Source organism: Nylanderia fulva, unplaced genomic scaffold (genome assembly GCF_048542155.1).
Source record: "Nylanderia fulva isolate GAGA-0341 unplaced genomic scaffold, ASM4854215v1 Scaffold19, whole genome shotgun sequence".
Lineage (NCBI taxonomy): Eukaryota > Metazoa > Arthropoda > Insecta > Hymenoptera > Formicidae > Nylanderia > Nylanderia fulva.
This window is the reverse complement of record NW_028190161.1, coordinates 319,906-344,150: the sequence shown is the minus strand read 5'-3', so window position 1 is coordinate 344,150 and position 24,245 is coordinate 319,906. Positions and strand designations below refer to the sequence as shown.

Sequence of the window (24,245 nt, the reverse complement as noted above, 5' to 3'; positions counted from 1 at the left end):
ACCCCTATTGAATGAACTGAATTTTTCCTGAAAATGAAGAAATGTGAATTCTCAGGAAATACTGAAGAACTTTGGCGGGATTTGAAAAATCCCTCACGCATAATAAAATGATGAGAAAAACGAAACCCTCCACTCTCAGCATCTCATCCACCGCAGTCGGCCAAACCCCAAGTCGATTTGGCAACTGCTTTTCGTGGGCGTCTAGCGTCTTGCTTGGTGGTTTCCCCTCGATGATGATGAAGACAACAAGAACGACGGCAATGACGAACTCTGCTGTTCCTGGTGGGGGTTTAGCATCTGCGCGCCTGCGTTGATCATCATTTTGACGAAGCAATGAAGCGGCCGGCGCGCCATACGAACGACGACGGGTCGCGCACTACGAGTAGGGCGCTGGTCGGCTCCGAAACCCCGAAGAGAAGGAAGAAGAAGAAGAAGAAGAGCGTGTGGAAGAGGAAAGTGGAAGCGGACTCGCCGACAACTGAGGCCGAGGCGACTTGACTTAGCCAGTGGCGAACAGAAGGAGACCTTAGCCGGAGAGGATACTCGAATTTGAAGTATACGCGAGAGGAGACTCCGCAAAGCAAGGAATCAGATCCATTGTCGAAGACAAGCAGAGAAGATGTCGTCTTCAGCGGTTGCCAAGACTTCCAAGTACACGTACCGTTCTACGGGCGGTGCAGGTACAGCAGATGTTAGCATCGAATATAGCGCCGACCTGAGCGCTCTCAGCAGACTCGAGGTAGGTCCTGCGAAAAAAAAAAGAACGCCTCTAATATGTCCTTCGACAGGAGAGAACGACAGAAAAAGAACAAATCTGCTTATTTATTATTAAAACACTTGAGTAACTCTTTCTTTAATTATATTCCAAATAACTTAGATGAAAAGTAATCATTAATAAAATTGATATAGTTTGTATTACCATCTTCAATTAGTTATCTATAGTCAATTTAATCGAATAAAAAGAATGTGTAATAAAATATTTGAATAATCAATAAAAATTTGTATTAAGTAAGAAATACTGATGAAACAAATTTGAATATATTATTATTAGGCTATGAGAGAGATCGTTTTTTTTTTTATAAAAATTTTAGTTATAAAAATTGTTATGCATTTGATATTGTCGAAAATTGACATTCGAAGAAATTGGATAATGATACTTTTCTGAAAAGTGCGAAGAGAATTTTACTGTAAAATAAGATCGAACAAATGAACAAAATTGTATCTTCCAAGCCATATATCGACGGCAAGTGAAAGAGGACGACGCATTGGCCGACGTTCTCCAGCGGAGAACTTTCTGAGGAGACGCGCAATGCTCGAATAACCGCTAGATTTTAATGAAGATGTTTCCATCGCAAGCAAAAAACCATCAGTGATTAGCACGTGAATAATGAGGAGCAGTGACGAATCGCGAAAGTAGTGAACCGCGAAAGTTCAGTGACCATAAGGGATGTTAGTGCCAACCCGACGAGAAAGCAAAGTGTTCTGTAGCTATCGGATTGCTCGTGTACGAAAATAGTCGGCGAAATATCGGTCTGAAATGACGATCGTGCCAAGGCGCCAGATCGATAGCCTGCTTCGAGATCCACCTTGGGTGATCCTTCGGATTTCGCTCCTTAATGCTCGGTATCAGGAGAAATATGAGGGAGCGTACGACTATCTTCAGATGACCAAGTAAGATACATTTCTTCATCTCTCTTGCAAAGCTAGTGGTGTCTGACTGTTTGTCCCGGCGCAATCTAAACGTCAGCGTACGCCTTTCTTGAAATAATCTAGACGAGCGGCTCGAAGACGCGGCTGAGCAGACGTCGCGATGTCGTTCTCTCCTTCTTCCGAGGACGAATCTATCTCGGCGGAAGCCGTCTTTCCGAAATACCGAGCCTCCGCTCTCGGATATTTTCGTCGAGCGATTACGTAAAGCGTCGACCCTCTATAACGGGCGTTGTGATACCCTCTAATCCTCATTGCCTCTCTTTTCAGGACAAAATCCGCCTACTGCAGGATGACCTGGAGTCTGAGAGGGAGCTGCGTCAGAGGGTGAGTTCCATTAATGTCTTTACACTAGCCTAACACTCTTGGCGCTTCTTAATATGTTGAACGTAATGGCGGATGCATCTGCCATGATATTTGATACCGTATCTTTCGAGAGATATCGAGATTATGTTTTAATTATATCAAAATTAACTGCATTTCTAACATTTCATGCATATATCAAATAATTAAGCATAACCAATGATTGATTAGCTATTTTGTTCCATTTTATTGAGAGAGACTTTGCTAAAGTATCGAGATCACCGCTGTAAATTCATTTGAGAACTGATGACGTGCGCTTAACATATTATAAGTAATTAATTCATTATAATAAAATTTGGCTTTAATTGTTAAAAAGTAATCTTTGCTATGTTCTTCACACAGAAAGCAATTTGCTTTTCTGAATACAATAAGTGTGATTAAAGAGATAAAAAAAGGATGCAAGACCATTTTCAGAGATTTAAGTCTACTCTCATTGAACGAGAGAATCGAGAAAGATTATATTAATAAATCTCCAATTTCTGTGAAAATTCTTATTTTTCTTTACTATCTATACACACCAAGAAATTCACAAAATAATATTAAAAATATCTGCTGCTGAAGAGCGTCACGTTCTAAGAGAACTTTGAGTTTTGCCTAAATAGAGTTACAGTTCTTCGACAATGTGCTCGTTATCAGGTGTCATTAGTTAAGAGATGGAGATGGAAATGAACTGATGATGCTTAATTCATTGCAGAGTGGGGAGCACTAGGTCGAAATGTCCAGCTCTTGAGTTGCGTCTATTTTTAGGAACGCGAAGCTCTTCGGGATCGTTTTCACATTCCTGCGCTGTACCCAACACTGCTTGCCTCTACTTTTATAAACATTATCATATAATCTCTCAGAAACTTAAGCGATTCATAAATATCGATATAAAAAGATTTATACAATATTTTTAAAAATATTTCTTTTTATTTATAAATGAAAAAAAAACACAAATATCTTGTTTTAAGGATAGGAATTAATCTCTCTAGTTCTACAAGAAAATTCTTTTTCATTCGAGAAATTGGTTTTCATGAAATTTTGTAAAATTCCATACATGTCTGACCAGTCTGACGGAATTGCATACTACGAGAACGGAAATTACATTCCTCAGTGATAACATTTGCACAGTTACGGGTGTGTAAAAAAAACAGGCATTCCGCTTTCAAACAAGGAATCAAATTTTATAAAAAACTTCTCAGATTTCGTCGTTCGAATTCCACAAAAATCGAATTCCTATGTAACGAACGCCGTAATACGTGACTTGAACGACTGCCAAAAATTTTCCTCGTGCTTCGAGGCTATAAAATCCGAAAATTAGAGTGACGGTTAACATGATATACGCTCTTTCATAATGCTTTACGCATTTCGTTTAGAGATATGCAAAATGCATATATTACATTTAGAAATTGCAAATGCCTTGAAACAAATATGTGAAAATTAACGATTAATTTTATTTGTTATACATATATATTACTTGATTATATAAATATGAAATAATTTAATTTATTTGAAATCAAATAATAATATCATATACATCACTCTATTAAAAATTATAGCAAAACAAAAAAATTAATTTGTATATCTATAATATTTAAATTGCATTATCAATAATAATAATTCTTCTATTAATGTTTATTCTGTCTAGTTGTTATATACCTTTAATAACTTATTGTTAATTAAAATATTAATCATACATAAAATGCAACATACGGCAATTTAAAAAAAATTAGGGTATAATAATTTCATGTTTCAACTGATCGTAAAAGCAATGTCGCAATTTCATTTTTTTTTGCAATGAACGCCTCGTTTGCAATATGAATAACGTTCCCGATTTAGAAACGTCGCATTCGAAAATAGATTGTTCTATTTATGTTGTGAAGAAATTTGACGTCAAGCTACCGCTAAAGATATTCTAGCAGAATATATACGCCATTACACGATTTTTTTTAAATTAATGGCGATTATTTGTTATAAAGAGACTAGTTTTGATTAAGTACAATATTTTAAAAATTTAACAGAATATTTTTATTTATTATAATTTATTTTTTACTTTGAAGAATAATTATTGTTAGTTTTTGTCATTGATTTTAATTTAAATTGCTAAGGCCACTCGCTTTTTGCCTTTGAGTAAAAAATTGTCAAATCTTTCTTTATACATTTTTATAAAATTGTAGATCGAACGCGAGCGCGCTGACTTAAGCGTGCAAGTCATTCAGCTGTCCGAACGTCTCGAAGAGGCTGAGGGTGGCGCCGAATCTCAAGTGAGTGTTTACATCTTTTTCTCACAGAAAATCCTTTTTTCTTTCATCTATACTTAAATTGTCATTAAAAGACTTAAACCATTTTAAATGACTCGCAAATTATATTGATTTTCTTACGCAGTTTGAGATCAACAAGAAGAGGGACACGGAATTGGCCAAGCTGCGCAAACTACTCGAAGATGTCCATCTCGAGAGCGAGGAGACCGCACATCTCTTGCGCAAAAAACACCAGGAAGTCGTCGTCGACTTCCAAGATCAGATTGACCAGCTTTCGAAAGCACGTGCCAGGTTAGTAACTGAAACTGTGATTGTAATTAATGGGTTTCCTCCCATCAACTGAAATCTACAATACATTAAAAGATAATACAAGAGAGTTTCTTCTCGAGACGCTTTTATATACTGTTTTATAACAATCTTTTACATATATATTTTTAGTTAACATACATTCCGAACGGTTTAAATTTGATATTTGCACTAGAAAGTCGAAATTTGACAAAGATCAGAATTCCGTACATTTGAGAAAGTGTAAAGGCACTTGTATATTCGCGATCGCAAAGCAACCGCAGTGTAAACGTTTGCTAATCTCTCCTTTGAATGCACGTTGCTCGAGAGCTTCAATAAACAGATCAGAACTGGCCGGAAATTCCGCGGTTAGCAAATTGCAGTTTCTGTGAAGAAACGTCACGCGATATTTGGGAAAAGACAAGACATTAAAAGGGAGGAAACGTAATGAGTCATGATGTCACTTGGGTAATTATAGTGCATGTCTCAAACGAGAATGACTCTATGTAAGAAAATTTATGTGAATTATATCAGTCTTACTGGCCATGATCCAAGCCAAAAAACGACACGCATCTGAAATACACGAGGATTTGGTAGCTCGGCTCTTCTAAACGTAATCATCTGTTCGAGGCGCCGATCCGGTTGATTATACAAGGACGTTGATACTTAATTAGACTGATACTTATTCGATTTTTATTTCGTTATGATAGCTTTTGATAAAAAAAAATTGAATAATCACATAAAAACAAACCTCCTTTCAGAGTTACTGTCTAAAATGCGAAACTTGATTTTAGATGATTCTCACGTAAATCATAAATTTATAAAGTGTATTTTTAAATATAATTTGTACTGAGGAATAAATTACATAAAGTAGCATATGTGTTTTTTCAAGAAACTTTATGTATTTAATAATTAATTATCATATTAAAAAAAAAAGATATTATGGTAGAGAGAGATAATATTTTTTGCGCGATGCATTCACATTTGCACATTAATGTTTAAAACCTAATATTTATAATTTTACATTATAATTAAAATTTATAATAAAACATACATAATTATATGCAGTTACGCATTTGGAGATTTATTATATAAAAATTATAAGAAAGAGAATTTTTTTCTCATATTGTACTTATAATACTTATGTCATTGTGACAGAAAATATTGAAAAAACGTATGCAATTTTCTAAAAATTATCTCAAAATAGTTGATATATTGTCGCCAAAAATAATAACTACTCAACACAGCAGTTATATAGTTTTAGCCATCCAACCAGACAAGTAGCGTGAAATATAATCATCCAGTTACAATTTGTAGATAGTGTGATTTCATCGCCGATTTTAAATCGTAATCATTACCCACACATTTATGAACTTGGCAAAAGTTTCGAATATCGTAAATATAGAAAAACCAATTTAACACATTCTCATTTTCATTGGACACATATATTTGTCGCGATAAACTTGCGTAACAATTTTCGATGACTTTATTCATCAGCATCCACTATTGCAAGTATTTCATTGTTCGTTCATAAATTCAAGATATCTCAGATTAAAATGGACTCAATTAGGTGTCACAAGTATGAAATGACGTAAAAAAAAAAATAAATAAATAAATAAAAATAAAATTATTCGTGGAACATGAAGTAAGAAGGGTGCATATGTAGGTCTCGGGGTAAAATTGCACTACATAGGTTTCTCTCCTTTTTTCTTGACGTAAAAACATTGTCTCTCTCTATCACACGTTTCTCTTTCTCTCTCTGTCTTCTCTTTGCTCGCATGGTTACTTGGCTTATGACTATTTTTAACTGTGCGACTCGCGCGGCAATCCGCAACCCCAACGTTGGCGCGCCATATTAGTACACGCGGCCGGCACAAATCCCCACTATCCCCAAGAATCGGCTAACTGATACCTTACACCCTCTTTACACGTGTAGGTGTACAGGTCTAATATTTAACCGTCGAAATTGTTTTTGCGCGTCCGAAATAATAAAATCGCGCGTGCGATGTTCAAAAGTAAATTACACAGAAAGAATGGTTGTGATATGTCGTATTATTGATATATGTATAGATCATCCATCTTTTTAAATTTTTTTTTCATTGTCTAATATTACTGATACATTTCATATATAAATTCATTATAAATTATTTTTGAGAAATTCATGAAGAAAAATGTGGCAAATATATATTTTACGCTTGCATTTTACTTCGCGCATTAAAATGTGATTTAATCATTTCAGAAATATATATATATATATATATATATTTATATATAATATCTTCTGCTTAATATAAGCAGATTTGTTATTCATACTTTTATTTATTTTATACAAAAAGTTTACGGAAATAATTTTATTTTATATAAATGTTAAATATTTAAATTAGTCTTTAAATTTGACTCATTATTCTTTATTATAATTTATTAGATTTCTTGATTCTGAAGAAATATACGAGATATAAATATAAATATCTAAAAAAAAATATTTTCTTATAAAATCATTTACATATTTTTAATGAGGCATTTAATTTATCTTTGTTAATCTAATTAAAAATATAAAAGAAGCTTCTCAATATCGAATTACATCAATATAAATGTTATATGCTAATTGAGAGAAAACAGAGAACAAATTTTTAATTATCTTCTTTTACTAATTTAATTAATTCACAAAAATTTCAAATTGCAAAAGAAACTTTTTTTTTAAGTGCTTTTCGTATAAAATTAATTTTTTCTTTCTCATATTTTTTAAGTCAAACGCGATTTAAGCAAATCAAAATAGTTTTGACAAATATATAAAAATATCATTTTCAGTAGTAAGAGTCCATATACAATTTTTTCTAGCAAAGCCATTGTGTGATTTCAGGGCTGACAAAGAAAAATCTAAATTCCAGCAAGAGGTGTATGAACTTCTCTCTCAGCTTGACAATGTTTCTAAGGAAAAATTGCTGTCGATTAAAACAGTTGAGAAACTCGAAATACATGTATCTGAATTGAATGTTAAGATTGAGGAATTAAACCGTACGATTGTTGACATTACTAGTCACAAAACTCGGCTATCTCAAGAGAATATCGAATTGGTCAAAGAGGTGCAAGATCTCAAGGTACTGCTTAATAATAAAGAGCGCGATTGTATTTTTTTTTTACAAATTATTAATTACTTGATTAAAATTTTAGGTGAACATCGAAAACATTTCGTACTTGAAAACGCAAGTTGTGGGTCAACTCGACGATGCTCGCCGTCGCCTTGAAGATGAAGAACGTCGTCGTTCATTGGTCGAGGCTTCGTTGCACCAGGTGATTTAACATATTTATAATTAATTTCGATGATTCTTTTAAAAAAAAGCAACACTTCAACATCTATCAATACTGTGTGATAATATATAATATTTCAATATTTAATATAAATATTTATATAAAAATATATTTAAATATAATTATATTAATTATTAATAATTATAATTAATAATTATTAATTATTATAATTATTAAAAATTAAAAATTAAAAAATATAAAAAATAACAATTATATTAAAAAAACTTGTATCTTCTTTTTTAAATATGAGATAAGACTACTTACTATTGTTAAGATAGCAATACACGTGACGTACAATTGTTAATATTAATGTATAGGTTGAGGTGGAATTGGAGTCTGTCCGCGTCCAATTAGAGGAAGAATCTGAGGCACGTTTGGACATTGAACGTCAATTAGTCAAGGCTACTGGAGAAGTCTCAATATGGAGATCGAAATACGAGACCGAAGCTAATGCTCGTCTTGAAGAGGTAATTAACATACTTGTCCGACAATAATTACGTCGATCTATAATAATCATGCATTGATCTTTTTTATAATTCGATAATCTAATAAATTTTTGTCATAATTTTATACAGGTAGAGGAACTTCGTCGAAAATATTCCGCTCGCATCCAGGAACAGGAAGAACAAATCGAGACCTTGCTTGTGAAGATTAATAATCTCGAGAAACAGAAATCGCGCTTGCAATCCGAAGTGGAAGTTCTGATCATTGATTTAGAAAAGGTAAGGTTCTCTTTCGAAATTAATTCTCAGCTGACACATTTATTCTGAAAAAAAGCAAATATTTTAATTATCATATTTTTTAAAAGAATTTTTCATATTCTCATAATTTTTTTTCAAGGCCAATGGAACTGCTCGGGAACTTCAGAAGCGTGTCGAACATCTCGAAAAAATCAATATAGAATTGAAGACTCGTTTGGACGAATCTCTCGCCTTATACGAGCAAAGCCAGCGCGATCTTCGCAACAAGCAACAAGAATTGCAACGTGTGAACGCCGAACTCGACAAGACTCGCGAACTGAAAGATCAATTGGTTCGTGAAAATAAGAAACTTGGAGGTGATTGTCTTTCTACTATAACTCAAAATTACAGCAATAATAATTGATATATATTTTTGTAGTATTATGTTACAAGTAGTTTAACACTCTAAAATGTATTCTTAATTTAATTTTTTATAGATGATCTTAGCGATGCTAAGAATCAGTTGGCTGACATGAATCGTAGACTCCACGAACTGGAACTAGAACTTCGTCGATTGGAGAACGAACGTGAAGAATTGGCTGCTGCTTATAAGGAAGCCGAAGCAGTGAGTAATCATTTAATACGGCAAAATATAATAATAGCTAACAAAAATTTATTTTAAAAAAGATATAAGCAAAAAATATATTGAAAAACTATTAAGAAAAATTTAAATTCAACATAGGGCCGCAAAATTGAGGAGCAACGTGCTCAGAGATTGTCGGCCGAATTGAGTCAATTACGTCACGAATATGAACGTCGCATTGCTGAAAAGGACGAAGAAATTGAAGCTATTCGGTAAGTTTTTGAAAATTATTTTTATCTGTTTTTATTTTTTATTTTATAATATTTTCGATAGATGTATTAATATATTAATTTATTTTTTATTTAATAGTTTTAACAATTAAAATTTTTTTTTCTTCACTTATTAATTTCTTATTTTTATGTCTTTTTTCTAGTTTAAATTATATAATATAATACATACTCAAAAAAAAAAAGAAACTAGTTACTTATTTTTTTTAATAAAATTTACATTATTCCATCCTGAGATTAAGAAAAAGAGAATCGTTCTTAAAAGTTTTTGAAATGCCAATGCAGTTTACATTTTAAAAACTGTTTTATTTAAGATAATTCATTTAAATTTTTAATCAAAATTTATATTACATAATTATCTCTTTTTCTTGGTATTTCAATATTATATATAATATATTTATTGTACGTATGTACACGGATATGATCAATAATGCAATGCAAATTGCAAGAGGGGATATTGCAAAATAAGATATTAATATTAACCATATTATTTTAGGCTGTGATGTCAATCAATTTTATTTTTAATCAACTATCATTCGTTGAATGGTATTATATTATTAGCATACATAATAATAGCTAAATTTATCGGTGATTGAGCCACACAATTAATCATTATATATGTATATATGCACATATATATATAAATATATATATATATATATATATATATATGTGTGTGTATGCGTAATTTCTCATTTGACCTCGAACTATTTATTCATATTTGACAAAGTTGAAAAGTGACATCGGTATTAATAATGTTCTTTGGTTTTGGCGATGCTTGCTATTTCGGCATTATGCCAATTTTTGAAAAATTATACTATTGGTATTCACTCTATAAACACTATAAAAGTTATTTTCAATATTTTAAAAAAGCTATAATCTGTTTCATTTATATTTTAATTCTAAAATCAAATTAAGAAGTTTAATACAAATTATAATAGGTGGGTACTTTATGAATATTTTATATATTATTTACGCTTTATATAAAAGTAAAATTACATGAAGAATAAAAATCAAAATATAGATATTGATTACTATTATTAAAGAAAATGAAAATATTATAAAGATATAAATAAGAATTTTAATATTAACAAGGACACATAACAATGATAACTTATACAATGAAACGACACTATTAATAAATATCTAATTAGTCATGCTCCAATTATTATTGAGAGTTGCTGATTGGTTGTCCTCAATGTGTCAATCGCAATGAAAACTATAAAGATACTACTTAACCGTCGGCCCAATTTTTGTCTACTCTCCTGTCACAAGAGTGACAGCAGCATCTGTAGATCCGGCCACTTAAAAATCACTTAAATATATCGAAGATCCAGAAAATTGTTACTTTATCATATTTGAAGTCGAAAATCGGAAATATAAAAATTGAAGACAAAAATTGTAACAAATAACAATTCTATACATTATTTCTCGCGTGTGTTTATAAAGCTTTCATATTATTTAAAAATGACGGGTTACATGCCACCGATTCATATGCCACTTGAATCAAAGTGGCGACATTATCCGACGTATATCTACGACAGAAATTACAGTTACGGTATGAATTACTATCAGCCAATGATCGATTACATAGATACCAAGCAACGAATTCCGAGATCAGCTTCGTCAAAATTTGAAACAAGAATAGAATTACCCGAATTACCCTGGTCCGATGGTAGTATCTTGTGGGAGGACAAAAGGGTGCAACCCTATACAAAAGACAATCTCATTAAATACGCAATCAACGCCGAAGACGAGGCCAGAAATCATCTATCTCGCTTTAAGGTACGATAGTGCAATAGAAGAAAATAAATTAAAAAACAATAAAATAATAAAAAAAATAAAATAAATTGATTTGATGAAAAGTAAACTTTGAGGAAATACGAGGCGATCCGTTTTCCGAGTGCTGCGCGACTCGCTGACTATTTGACCTTTTCGATTTCTAAATCTGGTACCGCGGAAGAGGCTGCCTCGTTTCAAGTGATCAAAGACATGCGCGTGGATACGCGTGGATACGTCGCTATGTTTTCTCGTTTTGTAAATTTACTGTTGCCTGTTCTTCACGATGAAAATATCGGGCGCAACAATAATGTGAATTAACTTCAATTTTATTTTAATACAAGTAAAATGTGTGCGAGGAATTTGATATTTTAATAATAAATTAGAATTTTATTTACAATATTTATAATTTTATCGGTAATTTACACTTAATTCTCATATCAATTATATATAATCTCTATTATCTCATTATACTAATTAAATAAATAATAAATATAAAAGAAGTATGAAGTGTGTGGCCAATAATATTTTTTGGAATAATAGTCTCTCTAGAAATCCTTTTATTTTCGTGTTTATAAAACGCAACTGTCTAGATGGTCCATTAAGAAATTCTAGTGCATTGTTATATTAAAGTGAATTGCATCACCCACACGATGCAATACATGTTTTGGCTTTGCTAATATTTGGCTGTTGAACATGTTATCTCCTCTAAGAAATGATTACTTATATTTTCGTCGAACGACAGGCACGTATATCTACATTTTTTTAGAATACAAATTCAAAATTCATCTGTCTTTTGACACTGATCTGTCTGACATATTTAGAAATATTATTCGAAGAGATTAGATGACGCATTTTTGTCCTCGGTCGATATTTAACAGACGAAACTTTTCCAAACAAACATTCGTCCGGAAAACTTTCATTCGTTCGAGCTACTAATAAAAATATCGCGAAAGAGAGACGCTGCCGAACGGTTTCTTGGCACTCTATTATTGGACTATTCCTCTGGTGGTTCTCCGATCAAGTCCGGGAACGGTCTGCCAAATCCACGGTATAAAAAATCCACATCTCGTGTCTCTCCCGGACGAAAGGAAGCCTAGGTGACGGCGATGCATTCGGATGCATTGGCAGTCGCTGTCGAGTCTTTAAAGAGAACCGGTCGGCCGCGAATCTCACTTTCGCATTCTGGATCGCCGCGGCTAAGTTTAGGCGTAAATATACGCGCGTATGCACGACGGAAAACGGTGGCGCCCGATAGACGCTCGTGCAAAAACGGGCAGGGTGCCGCAGAGCGTACAAAATTGATGCTGACTATCTTGTCTGCCTGACGTGCCCGAAGATAGCAAATCGCTCGGACTTCAGTCTGGCCAAAACTGTGCACGCCAGTCGCGTAACCAAGGATATTCTGCCGCGCACGGGAGAGAACCTGAGGAGACTGCCGACCATGGCCACCACCGTTATGACGAGGATGTGGAAAGAGATCAAGAAGAATCAACAGGAGACAACTGCAAGCAATGTGAAGCTGCAAGCGCTGAAGGACGTTCAGAGGATGAGCGAAGGACGGGAGGTATTGGAGTACGGTAAAAGTCTGCGAGGAAAATCCGCGAGAGCGATAGGATACCAACTGATGACGGAAACCCTGAAGAATCTCTCTCAGAGCCAAGAACTGGCCGATGTTCGAAACTTCCAAGGAGATAGTGTGCAGGCTATCTTGGATGCGAAAATTGTTAAAGCGCATGAGAGATTGATAGACGAGAGGACCAAGGCTCTGATCGACGAGGATAAGCTGACACAGCCGCTTGATAGACTTAGCAAAGAGCTGCGTGGATTTGAGCAGAAGTCCAGCGATTATTTTCTAGATAAGAGGTACCGAGATCGGGAAAGGCTTTTAAATAAGTGTCGAGGATGCGAGTATTATGTTAAGCGCGCTAGATAGGTAAGAGTTGTGTCTTGATCGAGTTCTCGAAGAAATAGCGCAGAGAAGTAAAAAAGTCGTAATTTTTAGAAAGATAGAAAACACTTATAATAATGCGTCAAATATTAAAATAAACGACTTCGATAAGCATTTCGTTTCACGTCTCTCTAGCAAGGATTTATATATAACTCCTTATATTTTAATACTTCCTCTTGTTTTATGCAATTATACATATTTTCAATGTTAACATTAATTTTAAAAAACAGGAGAATATTCCGAATAAAAAAGTAATTATATTTTATTTCTAATTCTCTGATTCTTTTAAGTGATCGTGCAAAAATGAAGCGATCGAAAATTAAATCCCAGGATGGATAAGATAAATTGAGGAAAATAATAAAAAAAAGTAGGAGAAAAAATATTTACAATAATTAAGAATAATAATAATTATTGCGAAAAATTCCTAGTGCGATAGAAGAAAGCAAAAATTGACAATTAAAAACATGACGATTTAAATTAAAATTTCGAGAATAACAAAATGATTTGAAATGTTTACATCGAATGAAATTAATTAGCAAACAGACCAGCATTGAAATCGAGCAGCTGAACGCCCGTGTAGTCGAGGCCGAGACGAAATTGAAGACCGAAGTCCAACGCATAAAGAAGAAGCTGCAGATCCAGATTACCGAGCTCGAACTGTCCCTGGATGTCGCCAACAAGAATAACATTGATCTGCAAAAGACCATCAAGAAGCAATCTCTCACTCTGACTGTAATATCATCTATACCATTTATATTTGCCAACGCGTCCGAAATATTGGCGATGGTATCACGTTGGATCATCTGGTTTTTCAGGAATTACAAGCCCATTACGACGAAGTACAACGTCAATTGCAAGTGACCCTGGACCAGTTGGGCATCAGTCAACGTCGCCTCCAATCATTGACAGCCGAGCTCGAGGAAGTTCGCGGTAATTACGAATCTGTAAGTGTATGAAATGATTTATTTAAACTTGATGCGCTAATTTTCTTTGAAAAAGGAATAATTATTTATATTACAATGTATTCGTTTAGTTTATCCTTTGGATAAGCAAAGGTACGACGAACATGACTTATGTAAGCGTTATATAATGGCGCTGTATGAAGCGTGAAATTGTTTCTGTCAAAAGGCTCTGCGTGCGAAGAGGACCGTCGAGCAACAATACGAGGAATCGGTTAGCCGCATCAATGAGCTGACCACGATTAACGTAAATATCGCTTCCTCGAGGGCTAAGCTCGAGCAAGAACTGTCTACTTTGGCCGGAGATTACGAAGAAGTCACCAAGGAATTGAGAGTCAGCGATGAGAGATACCAGAGAGTGCAGAACGAGTTCAAGCATACTGTCGAGATTCTCCATGAGGAACAGGAACGTATCGTCAAGATCGAGGCTATCAAGAAATCCCTGGAGATCGAAGTGAAGAATTTGTCCGTGAGATTGGAAGAGGTTGAGGCCAACGCTATTGTTGGAGGCAAGCGCATCATCAGCAAGCTTGAGGCCAGGGTGAGAAGATTACGAACGCCTTCTCCGAATTTACAATTGTTTTCTAAATATACAATTCGATCTTATATACTTTATTGATGTTGCTCTTCCCGTAGATTCGTGATCTGGAGCTGGAGCTGGACGAGGAGAAACGCCGACACGCCGAGACCGTGAAGATTCTGCGCAAGAAGGAACGCAACATCAAGGAGGTGATGATCCAAGTCGAGGAGGACGCGAAGAATATTTCCTTGCTGCAGGAGACGCTTGACAAGGCCAGCCAGAAGGTCAGCATCTACAAAAGGCAGCTGCAGGAGCAGGAGGGCATGTCCCAGCAAAGTGTCACCAGGGTTCGCCGATTCCAAAGAGAGCTCGAGGCTGCAGAGGATCGTGCCGACACCGCGGAGAGCAACTTGAGCTTGATCCGGGCCAAACACCGCAGTTTTGTCACCACCTCAACTGTGCCCGGCTCCCAGGTATACCTTGTCCAGGAGACGAGGCAGGACCTGTCTTAAACCACCATCATAAAGAACATCTTTGCCACTTTAAATGTCGCGTCTTTATAAATGTACGTATAATACAAAGACACCTTATATTTCATAATTATATTTTTTTTAGTAATTGTAATTAATCTTATAATTGAAAAATTTATTGACGATAGATTTTTTCAATTATTTGTGACTTACTTTTAATAGGAAACCGTGAACACGTTGAGAAAGAGAAAGGACAAAGACGCGATCAACAATCATATCATAAGAGCTGAGAGTTTTCACGGCGTGTTATTTTCGAGGGATAAAAATTGGAGCAACCAGATCACATATGCATAAATATACATATAAAATGCGAGTGCAGTTATATAACGACCCGTCGTAAATTCGAAATTGCTTTGTTAACGAAATGCGCGATACGTCGCAACGAAAATGTTTAAAGTAAAGGGAAAAATTAACGCTCACTATTTAAGGGATCCGCGCAAAGCATCAGAAATGTCAAACTCGAGAATCGATGATGTATCGTTCAACGATACAGCAACAAAATAACAAAGCTAAATCGAAATCTTCTCGTCCCAATTATGTAAGTATAATCGAGCGTAAGGGCAGAGAAACAAAAACGGCTAAGGAACATGAGAAAAGAGCAGTGGCAATTTATGCCATTTCTATTCGCGCGTGTCGCAATTGTACTTAAATATATATAACTTTAAAAATCTCTCTCTATTCTATTACTACATTACTAGATAGGTAACTATTACCCATATACACAACTCTCACTGTACAACATACCAATAACCTGTGTCAACATTAATTTAATAAATAAAGTGAAACGCGTACGTACGAACACGTTTTGTGTTTCATTTCCCATGCTTCTGACAAACATTGCCCTACAAAATTTTATCAGCGGAGCTTTGATATAATCAATAAACAAATTAATCGACGAGAATTTATCTCATGCTATGTACCATATATTAAATATATCTGCACAAAATTAATATATATATTAATTAATATATTCATAAAATAGCGTATTTGAATTATTAATTGCAAGATAAGTAATACGATAGGAAATGCTAAAGAGTGAACAAAGAGATACATTAAAGTAAATTTAATTTATTCGAGCTAATTTTATTTTCGGACCACTATGGCGTTTATTAGTAGGATCCGCTTTAGGAAAGCCAGATTTGTGAAACCCAAAACGTATGAGAATCTATTTCTAATCATGCATCTGTAAAATCGTTAAATCTATTTTATCAAACTTTTCTCTTGCGCTGAATGATTAGAAAAATGTATTGATAAAACGCGTTAAATCTCATCTCGTACACGTTGGGCTCCAACAATCTCGCGTTCCCAATTACAAATCAGAAGTTAATAATACTTAATAACATTAGGTACGTATATCTATTAACAATATTAAGATCCATCCACACTGCCAGGCACGCTTTATACAGCGGCAGCAATTATAATTAATTGATTGATTGATATATTAAACAAGTCACCGGCTTTTATTTTATAAATCGTAGAAAATTCGATTTTTTAATAAAAAATGAACGCGTCGTAAAGATTTACCGAACGACATACTGTTCGTTCATTATTATTATATCATTATTATTAACAGAGAAACGTAGATAGAGCCGATTACTGTATTTAAGCCACGAGACACGCGAGATACGATATTGCGATAATTAGATATAGAAAACGGTAACTCATGGGATCGTCAGTGCTCTCGCATGTGTTCGTGACTTTGTTAACACTATAGATCATTTTACTTCGAGAAGAGTAAGTATTTCAGTCTTTCGAATATGTACCAAATCAGGAAGCTTTCTAACAAAATACGGTCATAGAAAGAGTTGCTGTTCTCTATTTTATTTATTTTTTTTATTACTTTTTTATCAATATTTTTTATTAATTTTATCAATATGCATTGTGTAATTCGATATTTCAAACAATTCGACTCAATATAGATTTCATTTTGCTTTGTATAAACTTTCTCTGTGTGATTCATTATTTTTTTATTTCTATTATAATATGAGCCGACGACAGACACTCCGCAAATCTCTTCTATTTCAAGATAAACCATTTACAGCAACAACCTTCTGTGATATAATTATATATTGATTGCGGTATATTTAAAGAGATTAGATGAAAAAATAGGAGACGCGAGACATACTTTTTATAAACGTTACGAGTAATCCAAGAAAAAAATATACCATTCACCAACTCACCCGTTATTACGAAAATTACAAGTGCTCATTCTATCATTATATGTAAGTTGTCGATAAACATTTACACCATTATGTACAGAGTATTATACAATAACATGGGAAACACAAAGAATAAAAATAATGATATAATAATGATTAATAAATCATCGATAATAATATTATTTTTTACATACATGCGTGTATAGAGGAAAGTGCGTATATATGTATATATACACATACCCACACACACACCCTATCTAAACTAATAATGTAATTCAAGAGAAATAAAAAATTAATCATAAATATAGTAATTTAATTTGGAAGCTTTCCCGTTTAATTTAATTTTTTTTTTGCATTAATTAATACGAGACAAACGAAATAATAACTCGTAATTTAAATTAGTATTGAATAAAGGAAACAATAAATTAGCAAAGTTATATAACAAAATTTTCTGATATATTTAAAATTTCACATATAACGCAACTATACTTTTACTTGATTAAACAAATATTCGAAATTATGTATAATCCACTTAACAAAGTTGTACGAGCTAATTTGTTGAATATAATTAATGCTTATAAAAACAATATAATAAAATAAGATTAACTATAAATATAATATTGTAATTATTATTAGAGACATTTGTTTAATGATATGAAGAAAAATATATATAGAATAAAAAAGTTGTTTCTTTAAAGATCTTATAATCGTTCAAAATTCGCAACATGTCTTCTGAACCATACAAACAATAAAAAATATTTTTGGTCTATAAATCTTCAGCAATCAGCAATGATTATTATTTGTATAATATATGTCATCAATTAAAAAATCGCACTGTTCTGATTTAATCATATTACAAATAATCATTCTCTTATAATAATTATAAGACTCAATAATTTCTCGTTAGTCTAATTTATCGTATAATTTTCTCTTCTATCGAAATAAAAATATCTTTTTACAAACAAAAATAGAAGAAAAGAAAATTTCTTTTCCATATTCCAAAACACACTACTTATAAATTAAATAGCAATAAAATGTAGCTAAACGACTGATGTTAATATATTGACAATTAATATATTTTTTATACATCTAATTATCTGTAAAAAAAAAAAACAAAAAGTACTTGCTAGATTTTATAAATACAGCCACATTAAATAGCAGACAAGATAGAAGTAAAGGAATTAGCATATCGATAACAATTCTGTAACTCTTCGATTTTTTTTCTGTCATATAAAATAGGATATTTCTATAATATACTTAATATAGCTTCCTTCCCTAAAATGTATATACACATATTTAATTATTATATATAAAATACCTATAATATACCGAATATAAAATATCAGAACAATGCGACTTTTTCCGACAACAAGTTTCTCCTTTTCCACCGGTAATCATTATATAAACACTGGTATCATCTAAAGCGTAAAACAAAATAGACGGTGAATCGTCTTAAAGGTACCAAGTTTCTTTCCCTCTAGCGGAATCGATACGCGGATAAATACCGCGTGTGCAATGTTCTCTTCTAATTTATTGTTACTCTTTTGTACAAGTGTGTATAGGGGGAAAGAGGTTTTTAAACAGTAGGGAGCGGAAAAGGCAGAGGATGAAATATCATTTGGCAGTTCGGCATTTGTCGGATATAAGTCAGACAGCGTTCGACAGTTCGACCCAGTTGCAATTAAGAAGAGATCAGGAGTGACATTGATAATATCGTTGCCCGGAAATATAACTGGCGATGGATACAATTGTATATAAAGAGGAAAAATATCTTTTTGTTGAATAATCATATGTATTCATTCATTGACTTCTAATTAATATTGTAATTCGAATTAATTTTTAAATCTTTTTTATATTAAATGTGTGTATTTTCTGTTAAGAGTGAATTAAAAAAAAAAATATTTCGTGTGCAGGAATTTATCTTCTGTATTTAATTCTTAATCCTGAAACTTAGATTTAACGTATGAAGCTTCTGTTTTAACGTGAATCTACGTCCAAGATATTTTTCCTTAATTAAGGATGAATGTAACTCGTTGTGAAAATAAAACGTATATTACTATTTTATATTACTACTCTTGTTTCTCTCGTTTTAATTAATACTCGATCAGGTATTGGCACAGAGTTGTACTATGGAAACAGCTGTGATGGAGATATTGTGGCGAGCTTGTGACATTCGATCGATAGGTCTGTGCATATCAAGCACAGTATATTAAAAACGTCAAATCTCGCGAATAAACGGACTATCATTATTTACGTATGATAAATTAATCTACATGTCAGGAATGTATAGAAGCGAGCAAAGAAACGGAACTCCATTTTTGGAGCGACAAGACCCACATAATATCACCGATAAGTATTACGTTTCTGGTTTATACCCGAATTAAAAACATTCTCGCATATAAACTTCTGTTTACTAACAATAAGTTTAGAATAAACATCAAGTTAAAAAATTTCATAAGAATAAAACCCTTCGAAACTTCGTACTTATATTTTAAAAAAATTAGGAAGATACTTAACTACTTTAAGAGACAGTCTTACTTCTGTTTCCGTAATAATTGAAAATATAGAACAGGAAATTATTAAATCGATTAGATAAAGTAAAATTAATTTCGATGGTAAGATATGAAAACAAATAAAATAATGTACGGGAAAAGAAGAATAACATTACAATAGTGATAGAAAAATTTAAGATTTCGGATTCAATAATAAATTGTTTTAAAATCAATAAGATAAAATAAAATTCAAATTGAGAAATCAGTAACAATTTTGTCAATCAAAAATAATTAGAAGAAAATTAACTTTTAACTTCAAGATAAAGAGCATATAAATAAAATTATCCTAAGTGTATTAGGGTCACGGTTAATTTGAAGATAAAAGCATAAAAAAGTGAATTCTGATTTCAATCTTAATTAATCATTACCTATTAATCGAATATTAATCGAACATTGTCAGTCTTTTAGAAAATTACGGGTTGAGCATGTCATATGTCACTCCATTACAATCGAATCATATGATTCGTTATATATTTCCTATCTCCTATTGTCTGTCAAAAAAATAATTTCCTGAAAGTAATGAACGACTCAATTTTGAAAGATACATTTGTCTATGTCCATTTACATTAAAATGCAGATTGTTCTTAATTTAAAGTTCAAAAATAATACATATGTTGAATAATAATAGCATTGCAACATAGTACAATTCCGAAACATGTTTGAATACAATAATGTTTCCAATTGTATACATATATATATTAGCAAATGTAAAATACACATGCATATACATATGCATAATACGATTGTTAAATATTAATAAGAATATTTAATATTGTATTTTAATTATTAATTCTAGATTAGATTCTTAAAGAATCTGTTAAAATTAAAAATTATTTTTTTTGTTATATTACTTTGTTTTTCTATTAAAAAATGAAAAATTTATATCTTCATTAAAAGATACATATGTATGATTGTTCATATATTAGATTACATTAGTCAATATATATTACTAAATTAAGAATTATCTGCACCGATTTATATAAAGATACATAATTTCATACACATGAAACTATTGCAACTGGATCGGAACATTGCGAACATATAAAAACGGAAGAGGAAAATTAGCGTGACGTTCAATCAACGTCATCGATAAAAAACAATATATAAAAATACGATTATATGGGTCAGAGGATCCTCCGTTTTTTTCTTCTATAATATAATAATAATTGTAACTTCGCAGACTTTTACTTTGACTATTGGATGACGAAGATTCTTATTTTTTTCTGTGTTCTTTCTTGCGAATTCTCTTATATATTTCATGCAACTTTACTCGCCTCTTCTCTTTCACTCCGAATAAATCGTTTTTCATATTTCTTTCTCACTTCGTCAGAAGTATACACTATATACTATTACCGATATAATCAATTATTCGTGAAAGAAGAGAAGAGTCCGCTCTATTCTTCGCGAATAAACAAGTAAGGAGGAACAGACTTTTCTCTTCCTCGCCGATAATTATATAATTATGTTTCGCAGAGAGGCATTTCCGCATATATGCATACTCGTCACATTCTCTCATAATCTCGCAGTATACCAAATTTATATACCTATCTCGAGCACTACGATTGCTTTTCAACTCACTGAAATATAGCGCATAGATGTATATGAAAAGTTGATCTTTCTTTAGAATTATAAAAAAATGTACAAAATAGTATTTTTAGCAAAGTTTTTTCTCTAACGCATACTATTAATACAATTCGATGGAAATAATCCAAAAAACTTTAAACGTGGTTATGTCAGAAAAAACCAACTAAAAATATTGTTTCTTATAAATAAAATATTTTTATATTAGTTTAATAAGACTAAGATTATGTACATAAAATTAAATAAATTTCATATGCTTTAAACATTGTAAAGTATTTTTTAAAAATCTTATTTTTGTTTAAATTTAAAGTGTAAGACAGGCAATAAGAGCCAAATCGCGGATGACAGTGCGTTATCCCAACGAAACTAAATTTTTCGTTAGATTAATTAAATACCTGTGCACAAGGCACCAAATTTTACTTGATCACGGCCAAGATTTAAAATTGGAATAATCTCTACAAGAGATTTAATTCCATACATCCGCTGTTCCCCCCTAACAATGAAATGCGAGAGAAAAATATAGATCCGAAAGTCGCTGAATCGGGAATCGAACCCGAGACCTTTCGCTTGCCGGGCGACTGCTCTTCCGCGATTTGACTCTTATTGCCTGTCTTACACTTTAAATTTATATTTATATTACAGAGCCTTTGTTAAACTCTTAACTTATTTTTGTTATTTAATCTTACATTTTATAACTATATTTTTAAATTAAAACCTAAAAAATTTGTTTCTTAATATTTGACACGTACAGAGAATTATTATAGACTATTATAAAGAATGTATTGTTAAAAATGATGTAGCAACACTTTGAGTAAATTATTTGGAAAATCCACAAATTATATTGTTATACTGGTTGGTTTCTTCTTGTCTATAACTACGTATACTCTAATATATTCTTCGTCTAATATATTTAATTAAAATGTTCACCTTTTTCGCTATATTTCATTCCTTTCTTACGCAAAAAAATAAATTCCCGAAAAAATATAGATCTTCAACGATTCTCTTTTTTATCGAATTTGTCCTCTCGCTTCTTCTTCTTTTTTTTTATATCCTTAGTCCAGCTTCGATCACATTCTCGCACGTTTCTCATACATTCGTATTCTCATGCCACGATACACGTGCTGTTGAATTTAACATATTTCAATTTCAATCTTTCTGCGTCACAAAGGAAACATACTTTGAAAGTCTCGCCGTACTTCATTGCCTCGTATCATTTTTCGTCTGATTACACAAAAATATTTGTTTGAGCAAAACATTTGGATTCGTGTCTATACTAAGAGTGTTGGATCGATAAAAAAATCGGACGATACGTCAAAGTTCACAAATTTTTTATCGATACATACTTTTAACGAGCTCTTCATTCTCGATAAAAAAAAAGCAATCTTTATTCGCACTATCCAAATTTATTGAATGTCCATAATCCATTAATCGATTGTCCGATTTTTCCATCCACCCTGTATAATCATTTTAATCGAACTCGATACTCTTTTCGAAAGGAAGGCAAACCAAAAGATATGCATATTTCTTTTATAACACGGTATATGCTCCCAATATGATTCCAGTCTTTGCGTATTGGTAAAATAGCGAATCTCTACGGTAAAGTTTCAAAACTAAGATAGAAAATTGTGTTATTCCGTTGTAAAGGCCTTTCTCACACATATGGTCTGTCGACGCGTTCGGATCTGACAAACTGATACGCTTAAATCTCATACAATATCCTGATCATTTCCGATGAATTATACTCGTGCGAATGTATCAAACAATTCATTGAAATAATTTATTTACAAATTCGCCCAAACAAAATGAATAGTTCGGTTAATCGAATACGGTTATATTCTACAAACGCGAATATATATAATATATAATTATATACGTATGTGAATACATATTAATATACAAATATATTGTTACTCATTAGTATTAATTAATAAACGTTGCTATAATAAATTTGTATACTTCATTATTTAGTATTTCATTAGTATTATTGTAATAAATATGCAGCAGAGTGTGTGTGCATGTGTGTTTGCGCATGTAAATTTGTGCGATGCATAACCGAACAATCGTTCAATTAACCGAACGACGCGATTTTCTATCGATCTATTCGCTCGAGTAACTAATCATCGGAAAATTAAAATAATCATGTTTTCTCTTAGTATTTGTACGCTATCAGTCGTTCAAATCGATCAACACGCTTGAAAATCCATTTTATTTTTTCTGTTCACAGCTTGCCGCAGAGAGCCCAACATGATTATACCAATTATACTCGTACAGTATTCTTATTCGAAACTCGGGATTAATCTCGCATAACGAAATCCCATAATTACAGTCGGTCTTTCTTCGTACGATTTTTCGAAGAATATCTATTTACGCTACCAAAAGTTCTGTTCTATTGCATCGAATTTTTTTTGATAGCAATATACCAATCAAAATTTTTCGCGCATATATATCAATCGATTTTCTAGCAGCTGTCGAAGAATCCGGCAAAAGCTTAATCTATTTCAGGTCCTCCATTGCGCCGTAATTAGCGAGCGATTTCTTGATCCTGAGTGCGGTTAGCCTAGCGGCGGCGTTATGGTACCAACATTCCTTCATTACCTTTGACATTACCTGCAGTGCCTAAAGAAATAAAACAAATCATTTATTATCAATTTAATTTTACATTATATAAAGAAAAATTCTTTATAGTTAGAATTTTAATTATAATTTTAAGTTGGATAAATAAATACACATACAATCGTAAGTTTTATATATATAAGTAAT

At 32.4% G+C, this 24,245-nt stretch overlaps 3 protein-coding genes across 4 annotated transcripts in view; 2 read left to right on the top strand and 1 right to left on the bottom strand.

Annotated features, from left to right (window-relative positions):
* Positions 1-340: 340 nt before the first annotated feature.
* LOC114936134 (paramyosin, long form) lies at positions 341-15,992 on the top strand. The gene is made up of 16 exons (XM_029309186.2): positions 341-739; positions 1,978-2,034; positions 4,227-4,313; positions 4,435-4,601; positions 7,456-7,693; positions 7,767-7,886; positions 8,222-8,371; positions 8,480-8,626; positions 8,745-8,961; positions 9,082-9,209; positions 9,327-9,439; positions 13,721-13,916; positions 14,000-14,128; positions 14,313-14,684; positions 14,780-15,228; positions 15,356-15,992. The coding sequence occupies exons 1-15, from the start codon at positions 620-622 to the stop codon at positions 15,173-15,175; spliced, it is 2,637 nt and encodes an 878-aa protein (XP_029165019.1). The 5' UTR covers positions 341-619; the 3' UTR covers positions 15,176-15,228; positions 15,356-15,992.
* On the top strand, positions 10,504-13,298 carry LOC114936135 (paramyosin, short form). The gene is made up of 2 exons (XM_029309187.2): positions 10,504-11,239; positions 12,573-13,298. The coding sequence occupies exons 1-2, from the start codon at positions 10,922-10,924 to the stop codon at positions 13,167-13,169; spliced, it is 915 nt and encodes a 304-aa protein (XP_029165020.1). The 5' UTR covers positions 10,504-10,921; the 3' UTR covers positions 13,170-13,298.
* babo (TGF-beta receptor type-1 babo) overlaps positions 15,440-24,245 on the bottom strand; it is a 44,984-nt gene continuing 36,178 nt past the window's right edge. For both annotated transcript variants that reach the window (XM_029309044.2, XM_029309045.2), the window contains exon 8: positions 15,440-24,101. In XM_029309044.2, the coding sequence (XP_029164877.1) occupies positions 23,979-24,101 (123 nt within the window). In that variant the 3' untranslated portion in view covers positions 15,440-23,978. The remainder of the gene's footprint in view (positions 24,102-24,245) is intronic.

What these genes read in the sequence shown, in the direction of transcription:
- LOC114936134 (XM_029309186.2), top strand. Translation starts at nt 620, where the DNA reads ATGTCGTCTTCAGCGGTTGCCAAGACTTCCAAGTACACGTACCGTTCT. An exon ending in AGAGGGAGCTGCGTCAGAGG is followed by an intron (nt 2,035 to 4,226) that starts GTGAGTTCCATT and finishes ATAAAATTGTAG; the next exon opens with ATCGAACGCGAGCGCGCTGA. An exon ending in TGATCATTGATTTAGAAAAG is followed by an intron (nt 8,627 to 8,744) that starts GTAAGGTTCTCT and finishes TTTTTTTTCAAG; the next exon opens with GCCAATGGAACTGCTCGGGA.
- LOC114936135 (XM_029309187.2), top strand. Translation starts at nt 10,922, where the DNA reads ATGACGGGTTACATGCCACCGATTCATATGCCACTTGAATCAAAGTGG. An exon ending in ATCATCTATCTCGCTTTAAG is followed by an intron (nt 11,240 to 12,572) that starts GTACGATAGTGC and finishes ACGTGCCCGAAG; the next exon opens with ATAGCAAATCGCTCGGACTT.